This window comes from Hypomesus transpacificus, unplaced genomic scaffold (genome assembly GCF_021917145.1).
Source record: "Hypomesus transpacificus isolate Combined female unplaced genomic scaffold, fHypTra1 scaffold_444, whole genome shotgun sequence".
Classification (NCBI taxonomy): domain Eukaryota; kingdom Metazoa; phylum Chordata; class Actinopteri; order Osmeriformes; family Osmeridae; genus Hypomesus; species Hypomesus transpacificus.
This window is the reverse complement of record NW_025813961.1, coordinates 12501-22649: the sequence shown is the minus strand read 5'-3', so window position 1 is coordinate 22649 and position 10149 is coordinate 12501. Positions and strand designations below refer to the sequence as shown.

At 51.9% G+C, this 10149-nt stretch overlaps 1 protein-coding gene across 1 annotated transcript in view; it reads right to left on the bottom strand.

Annotated features, from left to right (window-relative positions):
- Positions 1-2639: 2639 nt before the first annotated feature.
- LOC124465279 (ataxin-1-like) overlaps positions 2640-10149 on the bottom strand; it is a 12530-nt gene continuing 5020 nt past the window's right edge. The window contains 3 exon segments of the mRNA XM_047016991.1: positions 2640-6197; positions 7680-7902; positions 7904-10149. The exon segment at positions 7904-10149 is cut by the window's right edge and continues 184 nt beyond it. Coding sequence (XP_046872947.1) covers positions 5604-6197; positions 7680-7902; positions 7904-9561 — 2475 coding nt within the window. The 5' untranslated portion in view covers positions 9562-10149 and the 3' untranslated portion in view covers positions 2640-5603.

Below are 10149 nucleotides of genomic sequence, written 5' to 3'. Positions count from 1 at the left end.
TCTCTCTCTCTCTCTGTCTTTGAGGGTCAGGGCCATGGATCGCAGACAACACAATGAGGAAAAAGCACGACCACAAACACACGTAACAGCACATACACGTCACAGCTCCGAACCACAGAGACACGCATACACACCCGCGCTCGCCACCAGAAATACATATGGAAAACACGGCTAAGACCCACGAGCGCAATCGCAGTACGACTCAGTACGTCGACGATATCTCTCATCTCACAGAGCGGTGCACCCACACACCCCGACTTCATCAGAATGGAACACATGGAATCAGGTTCAGCCATTCCAGGCTCAGACTCCAACCCAGACCACAACATACCACAACATCTGATGTCACCTTCCATCTTAAGGCTAATCTCCTCAACACAATGAGGACCGTACGAGGAATGTCCACTTACTCCACTGTTTCAGCCAGGGAACATCAATAACCTTTCGAACTGTTTTTCCTTCTGCGATACTTTGAACAATGGAGCCCACGTCAACAGTCTTCTCACTCATCCAGGAGGATCAGATAGAGAACAAAAATGCCGCGAGTGGACACTCGGACCAACACAAAGCCGTGGGCTTGATCAAGGGACTCGACCGCACACGCACGGCGCTGTTGTCAGTGTTGCACGCTGCACTGTGCACTGCCAAAACAGCAGGCTATCCTGTTATCCCCCAGTGAGCTGCTCCATTGTGGTATTGTTGGTTAGAAATAGACGCGGTAGTAAGAACTGACACGCACACGCGTGCACACACATCCCCCCCCCCCACACACACACACACACATCCCCCCCCACACAAAAAACAACCCAAAGATAAGTGGGTCATGCCACACACACTGGCACACAAGAAGGGAGGAAGGGGGAACAAAGTATTGCACATCAAGGTGTTCAGAGGTTCAGAGAGTAAACCAGGACTAGCCACAGAAAATACAGTGAATGAAAGGAGTCTCAAATGTAGACTCCTCCCAATCACCACCCTTCAAGTCCTACCACGTTATTGCAACACTCCATGTCGCCATGGCGTCTCGTCAGGGACAACTGCTGTGTTACCATGGCGCGTATCAGCCATGTCACACACACACACTGCGTCCTGAGATGTTTCACATCCAGCACATCGCCGAGGCTGGACATCTTGACAGACAATAAGTGTGTGTGTGTGTGGGTTTGAATACATTCTATTTCTCATGCATTTTTTTAAATAGGAACTCGCATATTGCTTTGTTTGGCCTGTACAGAGCGTATGCTGGATAGGCAGACCGACTGACACCCAGGATTCTCCTCTGTCGCAGTTTCTAAATTCAACACCACCGAAGTCACTTCCTGTTGTGATAGAAGGCTTCTACTGACAATGCTAGTGGACGTGACGATTCGCTCACTTTAGACACATGCAAATGTTGTAAGTCGCTTTGGATACGCTTGGCGTCCGCTAAAGGACAATAGAGGACAATGCAGATGGTTGAATGTCAAGGGGGAATGAACTTGCAGTTGCACAGGTAGGGCAGGACCACTGAAGGTAGCTCGCGGTTGCGGAGGGTGAATGAGCAGCCGTGCCCCAGTGGGATGAGGCTGTTGCTGGCAATCATCATGTACGTGCTAACTGTGGAGGAGGTCACTACTGGTGTCATGGCAACTGGACAGACCTGTCAACGGTCAAACCTTGTATGAGTTAGGGTGCACTTGATTTAATTAACAGAAACCCTAGGCTGTGCCTGAAAGTATTCACCCTGTCTGGCGCAATGTGGAACCTATATTAAACTAACATGAAATGAGGTAAAAACATCTCGTTTTTTTTCTGGACCCTGGTCTAGGAACTGTGAGGTTATTGGGTTTGATGGTCTGTACTTGCATATACGACAATCTCCCTGAAGAATTTGGCGACCCACTGTGCAACTGCAGTAAATCTTTCTCGGGGAAGGATTGTGCGACTGAGGTGGTCTGAAGTGATGATAAACCACTTATGCTACCTCAGGACTCAGGTCTCCAACGGCTTTAGCTCAGCGTGCTCACACAGTCCTCCCGCAAATGACCATAGTAGGTTGGTTATGTATTCAGTACGCTGAACAGAGACAGTGTGTAAGTCAATGTGTGTATGTATGGATGTGTGTAAGCGTCTATGTTTTTGGTAAAATACTTGAGGATTATTAACTAGTTTATTGCAGAGCGCTTTTCAAAGGAATGATTTCTGTGTCAAGCCCGGCCATCCATTTTTAGCTATCTGAGAGAGGTATAAGAGTAAAGGTCTTCTAAATAGACCTACAGATCCCATATAACTCGAACTAGGTTCTCCTGGAGGCAAATTGGAGTTCTCTATGTCGATGAATGACTAGCATCTTTCCCATAGATAAAGGCTGAAAAGAAGATTTGTTTTCGTACTATTGCTATAAGGAGCAGACTGCACATTGATTCCATGCAGTTTTACCTGAAATGTGTTGAGGGTTGAATGGTCTAAATGTGTGTTTAGTTTTTTTTAGCTGTAGGCGGGGTAAGTTAAAATAAAGTACACATACATGCGGGTATACATGCAGACATACACAAACATGATAATGGTTGTAGGCATTCAGGCATACACACAGATGTAGAGACTAAAGCACACATGATAGAACAATATGGTCAAAATGAAGAAATCAAAATGCACTGTCGTGGTGTTGATCTGAAAAACCCTGTTTTATTATAAAAAATAAAGCATTTTCAAATCTTTTAACGGGTGTACTCGCTCACCCACCACCAACACACATCCGTCTATCCATCCATCCATCCATTTGATCACACTCCAGCCGTCACCATGGTGACCTCATATCCCCCTGTCGTCCCTAACATATTATCTCCTATCCTGTATTCTAATGTATGTCAATATGTGTTAAAATAACATGCTTAGAGACATCTTAAACCTTACAACTCCTGACACATTTCCCCCAACCTACATACACCTAATAATTGTGGCCAATCAGAGAGCTCAACAGGTGTGCGTGCTGGAGGCCACGCCCCTGGCTGCTGTGGCAACACCCGACCTTACGCTGCCCTCCCTGCTAACCATGGCCAATTACACAGCTTGAAGCGAGTTAAAACAGGTGAGCTATGGCGTGGGGGGATTTAAATGACAAGTCGAGGGTTGGGGAGTGTCAGAGCTTTTTGGAGCGAGGGGATGTGGGGGTGGGGGGGCGGGAGAGAGGGGGGGCAATCAGCGGAGCACACTTGTTGAGGTAACTGCTACATAAAACGGGATTTCAGCTTGCTGTGTGCATTCAAAGGCCCCGTTCCAACATCCGATCCCTGGTCCCTACATCCTAGGTACTGGTGAGGAGGGACGCCTGGCGTCCATTCAAGTGTCTGGGATGTAGAGACGGGAGGGCTCGATGTGACCCGACGCCCTCAAGTCATGTCACCTGGTGCCTTCCCTCCTGATGTGCAAATTGCAAGATTCTCTTAAGTAGAAACTCCAAGTCGAAACACTGGACATTGAGCATTGTAATAATATCATCATGAGTATATATACACGTTTTCCTATACAAATATACAAACACTCGTACACCGACGCGTGCGCACACACGCACACACGCCACCCAAACACGCCACAGAGCTTAAACCTCGCTAGCATGTGTGCTACTCGTGTCTTTAAGATGAATTCTTGCTTTCTATCGTAGGTGTGTAGTGCAAGAAAAGTGATTATAAATATGGATCAAAGTTCTTGCTCGTTCATAAGCCTACTGCACATATTTAAGTGAGCGAATCCGTCCATATGTTGAATTTCCGTGTTTGTGAGACAGCGTGTGTGAGTCTGTGCACACACACAGCCCCGCATTCATGCACACCGTAGAGCAAACACGCACACATACAAACACATTACAACAAACATACATCATGTAAATGACACCCCTTCAACAATCTGTGGCTTGCCTGAGCTTCTAACCTGTTCTCGAGTTCTCGACATCACTGAGTCTCCTCAACACTGCTCCACACACCTACCGTGGCCTACTCACACATTTTCTACATTTGAAACCACCAAATTCAGTTCGGAAATCCTTTCTAATTCCTTGATGTAGAGAGGCAGCTCTCGACGAAATGCCATTCCGCCTCTGTCAGCCTTTGAGAAGCTTTCTTTGAGGAGAGCGTTTCATATCTGTACATTCTTTCTTTTTTCGGACTTTTCTTTCTTTCACTCTTCCTCCACCCCTCCTCATTCCTTGCTGGCACTCACTCTATAATCTGTGACATTCATCCCTTTCATAGCCCAGTGACATCCCCCCACCCTCACCCCAAAAGACCCCTTCACCTTCCCAAAGTGCTGTTGCCACATTAGCGCTACTTTCTCCAAAAGTCGGAAAAAATATAGACAATAGAATCAAATAAAACGTACAGTACTGCATAATAATAATCAATATTATTACATTAATCATCATGATAACATGATATAATAATCATCATGAATATTAGTGAGTGACAGGTGTGCCACAACCTGTCCCTTTCCTCCGAGCTGACATTCAAAGATTCTCCCCTCGCTTACCCACGCTTTCTCTCTCTTTGTCTTTCTCTTGCTCGCTGTCACAATGAAGAAACACATAAACATTGCACCAAATATCAGGGACTGCGTATAATCTTCCTAAATTCTCATAGTTACGTAGCCAAGCCAGTGTTTGTAAATGTATGTATTAGGGTATGGTAGGTTTATAACACACACCCAACCCTAGTTTAACCTAAAACCTAGCTAATTAACCCCTGATACGGTATTAGACAAACATCGAAAACACAAATAATATCCTCCCATCTGACAAGACAGGGGAGGTTCAAAAGTGAGTGGGGGAAAATTGACAGGCACAGAAAAAAGAAAAATGAATTCAAATAAAGTTTCAAGAATAACATGAAGGACTCCACTGTCAGCCAACTAAAAGGAAAAAGGAAGTTGTCGAATTCTAGCTCTCTCTTCTGTTCTTTCGCGGCACTTTGGCGCTGCTTGATGACATCACAGGTCTGGTTTTATCCACCTAGGGACGTCCAAAAAACAATATCTTTCCCACTATTTTGGCTCTGTTTGATGTTCAATTTCTGACAAGGAGATTCAGGTAATTGAATCATATTCCTCTGTACATCTATACATAAGTGGACTCAGGTCTGGTTGACATTATTTATCTACTCATTGCGACCATGGCAACAGGCAGCAATGAGAGTTCTTCCACACGTCCTGCCTGTGGCTTCATGGGAGGTTACATCACAGACAGGAAGAACTTGAATTACCCCGTAACCCCATTAACACACTTCTTTGACCTGTGAGTTATTAAGCAATGCCAATTATGCCCCTCCACAGACACACACACCAACAAAACATGGACCACACATCACAAAAATAAAAACCTTGCCCAGTATTTGTGGAACCCAAAGTAATGGCGACCGATTGCTTGTGTCTCACCAAACATATTACACGGTGTTATAACTACATTGCCTCAATTGAAGGTGATAACATGTAGGGTCAATTGGTGACAGTACAGTTTTCCAGATCGAAAAAGAAAATCGAATCAAACTTCAAAAGAAACATTATTTCTGCATTCTTCCTTGACTTTTCGTTAGTTTCTCCGGACCCATTGGTTAGTGAACAGTCCGCGACTGGAGGCTTCACTTGCCTATGTTTGACCTTCCTTCGATGCAGATCTTGACCTCCTGGGTAATGAAGGAAGGCTTGGGGAGTGTCAAGGGGGGCTCCTCTTCCGTCCTCTCCACCTTGCGGCCCTCGGGGGCCGACCACCGCCGCTTACGCCCCCCTGGTTTGGCGCCAGCCTCCGACTTGCCTTTGGGTGGGAGCCCCTCCTCCCCGGTCCTCAGTTCCCCGTTCTCCGAGTGAACTGGAACCCCGCCGCTCCCCGCCGACCTCTGCTGGCTGACGCCGTTCTCCCGCTCCCCCCTATGTCTGGTCCAACCACCGTCACCCCCGGCACCTCCGCCGCGAGGGGCTTCGGACTTGAGGGCCTTGAGCTGTCCGTGACCGGGGCTGCGGGCGGCCGTGGTGACCTGGGCGTGGAGCTCCAGGGACTGGGCCTTCTTCAGGGAGCCGTTCCTCAGGTTGCGCAGGGTGAGGGAGATGCACACGTCGCCCACCGACAGCTTGGTGCAGGGCAGCTCCAGGAGCTGGGTAGTCCGGTCGGGGCAGCACGACGACCAGCCCTGGCCGAACACGAAGAAGGGGTACTCCGCTAAGACCTCCACACTCACCTGCAGAGGAGGAGAGGGAGGAGAGGGACACAGTAAATAAGAGGGAGTTTGGATGGGTAGAGAGAGAAAGATAGAAGGAAAGAAAGAAAGAAAGAAAAAGAAAGAGGGGAGTGGGGTGAGGAATGGAAACATTTGAAAGAGGAGACAGGTATGCGATAAATACTAATTGGTTGTCAGGCAATGGCATTCCTGTTTAAAAGTATCCAGATACAAGACAATGTGGAATGAGATGTTGTAATGTCACCACTGGCCACAATGCAACCATTTTCCAAGGGACATGTAAAGGCAAGACAGTATCATGGCTCTTACACATAGGAAACATACTGTAGATAACAACTTTTCACATAAACAGTACCATTCTAGGAGTGAGGGATTTTATATCTACTCTACCCCAACACTCAGGGACTCAATCCTGGAACCACATCCAAGAAAACTGAACAAAAGCCAGAGGAGCAGAGAGCGGGGGAGAATTGTGAGCGTACGAAGAATGTTTGAAACGTGGACAGCCTCTGAACGAGCGCATCAAAGGCCCAGACTTGTGGGAGTTAGTTAAAAGCTGATGTATGTGGTGTGTGTGTGAGCGTGCGTGCGAGCGAGCGTGTGCGTGCGTGCGTCCCGGAGAGAACGCGTGGGAGGAACGATCACAGTAAGGACAAATGAAGCCATATGAAGCTCATACCAGAGAGAGAGAAATAAGCGAAAGTGAGCAAGGAAGCGAGACGGAGAGACAGACGAAGAAGAAAAAACCCCAGCAGAGAACGGTAAGGAGCTGGGCTGTCTGGACAGGGTCAAAAAGGGACTTCAGAAGTCCCTCTGCCTCAAGGTGAGGCAGATGAGGCAGGTGAGTGGGACCATTGTAGGTGTCTAATTGGTTCAGTGACGTCAGGAGAGATCAGTCTAGTCGCCTTGAAAACATAACACCAGAGTTTGGATTCGACATATTGCATCAGGTTTTCTGTACCACGCACATACACATCCACATACACGTGTATTCATCTAGCCGACGCTTTACTCAGGTCCACGTCCAAAAGTAAAAGGTCGCGGATAGTGAAAGACAAGACGAGCATAGTTTTAGGGTAGTATTACAGTAGCTGACGCAAGAGAGGCTGTACGATATCACAACGAGGAACGTCTTTGGTGTTTTCGTATACTCAGTGTCTACTTAAGTTACTTTAAAGTGACTTAGCGGCACACTGGTCAGGTCGCATTGGCCGTAGAAGCCATGGATGGTGCTTAGAAAATTGTTTAACAAAGAAACTCCTTTCAAGGTTTTTCTTCGAACCGTGCTCGGGTGTCTAGCTAATTAGGCCGAGATAATACACAACCCCGATCTTGAGACAAATTGTTCTAGTCATTATGTAATTCAACGTTGTGTTTCAACGAAACAAAGACAAAAAAAACATATTCATTGCAACAGTGTGTGGTTTGCACAACAACACCGTTCTCAATGCGGTCTCCAGGGGAGACGTCGCGGCTTCTCACCTGAGCGCGGTGTTCCCCGACGGAGAACTGGACGACGGCAAAGTTGGGCGTGGGGCTGCCGTCGATGCGCTCCACGGTGGACGAGTCGATCTTCAGCTCGCTGCTGATCTCGGCGCTCTGGATGAAGTCCTCCGTCTTCAGGTCCTCCACCCGCCTCAGCTCCCCGTCCGCCAGCTGGATGATGGAGCCCTTGACGAAGTAGGGGGGCAGCGAGGGCGGGGGGGGCCGCCGCCGGAGGCGTGGCCAGAAGGCCCGGGGGGGCGGGGACCACGGGGAGGTGGAGCTGGGCCTGGACGACGGCCGCCGGGTGAGCAAAGTGCGGGGCGGCGCCCTCGAAGGGCTCGCCCTTGGGGGCGGGGTTAGCGGCGGCGACGTACGTGTGGCCGGGGAAGGTGGTGGAGGACACGGCCCCCGTGTGGCCCCCCGCTGCCGCCGCCGCTGCCTCCAGGCTGGCCACTCCGCCCCCGCTGACGGGGATGATGACAGGCTGGGCCCCGGGGATGAGGAGGTGCTGGCCCAGGCCGGTGTGGTAGCCCATCGGCTGCTGCTGGCCGCCGCCGCCGCCCCCGCTGGCGATGTAGCCGATGATCGACGGCTGAGGGTAGAAATGGGTCGACGGGAGGCCCATGGAGAGGGGTTCGGTGGCGCTGTGGGTGGTCTGGATTACGGTGTGGGGCGACAGCGTGCCCACCGCCGCCTTCAGGCTCTCCACGCTCAGCGGAGGGGGGAACGTGAAGGAGGAGGAGGAGGAGGGGGGGGCCCGGGTGACGGGCTTGCCCAGCACGATGCCTCCCTTCTCTGGGTGGGAGGGCAGCTTGTCGGGGCTCCCGGCGGCGTGGTGATGGGGGTGGTGGTGGAGGTGGTGGGGGTGATGGTGGTGGTCCTCGGCCGCGTGACTGTTGGGCACCAGCATCAGAGAGGTCCGTAGCCCTGAGGGATCCTGGGTGGTGAAGTCCGAGGGCAGGACGATGTGCCGGGCCTCGTAGTGATGGGTGCTCTGCGGGTGGAAGTGGGGGGAGGGCGAGGAGGAGGACGAGGAGGAGGAGGTGGAGTTGCCTTTACTTCCCAGTTTGCCCGATTCAAACCGCCGGGCGCCCTTGTCCAGATCCCCGTTGAGCAGCTCCCGGGGTCTGGAGAGCCCCTCCTCCTTCCTGGGGGTGCCGTCGGCGTACTGCACCAGCATCTGCCCGCTCAGGGCCAGCGTGTGGTGGGGGTGCAGGGGCACGGGCCCCCCGTGGGTCGAGGGGGCGCTCCGCGGGGTCACGCTGAGGGGCGAGCCGGAGACCTGGACGTACTGCTGGGCGCCCGGGGGGTCGGAGGCGCCCCGGCCGGCGGAGCGGGCCTGGTCCATCTTGGAGGAGAGGGCGGAGGAGGGGTACGAGGGCGACTCGGACAGTCTGTGGGAGGAGGGCGCGGGGGCGAAGGGCGGGGGCGGCGGCGGCGGCGGGGGGAGGAGCTGAGAGGAGACGTAGCCGGCGTACGGGCCGTGGGCCGCGGGGGCGTAGGGCGGGGTCACGAACTGCAGGCTGGACGGCAGGTGCGTGTAGTGTATAGTCCCGCCCCCGTGCTGGGAGAGCGGCGAGGTGTAGACGGTCGACAGCGAGGAGACGGCCGCCCGGGACGACGACGAGGCGTCCGTCAGGGCCGACACCAGCGGCTTGTACAGGGGGCCGTCCGATTCGCCGGCTCGCGGCCCTTCGCCCTCGTGCCTGCTGTTGTGTCCGCTAGCCACGCTGGCGAACCAGGCCAGGTTCTCGCTGCGCTGGCTGTCGCAGCCGGGCGCTGACACTAGGGGGCGCTGCTCCTCGGAGGGCAAGGTGCAGGCCAGGTCTCTTTTCTTGGGCGGCAGACATTCGTTGCTGCGCTCCTGGTTGGACTTCATCCTGTGTGGACTCTCTGGTTTTGTCTGTCTACACGCCTGCTGAGTCTGTCTCGCTGGAGCTTCACCTCCCTCTCTTTCTCTCTCTCTCTCTCTCTCTCTCTCTCTCTCTCTCTCTCTCTCTCTCTCTCTCTCTCTCTCTCTCTCTCTCTCTCTCTCTCACTCTGTATATCAGATTGTTCACACACACAATACTTTCTGACTTTCCCAGACTTTCAAACGTAACTTTTTTCTTTTTCTTTTCGTTACTCTATATATCCTTTCTCTTTTCCTTTCTCTTTCTCTCTCGCTCTCTGTCTCACTCTGTCTTTATCTCTCTCCCTCAAATGGACAGAATTTTCCTGTCCCACTTATCTATGTCTCTTCCTTTCTTTCCACCCCCTCTCTCTTCCTTTCTCTTTATCTCCCTCAGTCGAAAGGAGGCTTGCCGGGAGTGGGGGGGGGGATGGGGGGGGGGGGGGGAGCGGGGGCGGGGGTTTAGGGTAAAGAGCCGACCGGTTTCCCTGGGCAGGGGGATAAAGAGACGGAGGGCCGGAGGGATGGAACGGGGTGGAGGTTGGGGGTGGGGGGGGGAGGGATGGAGGCGTGTCC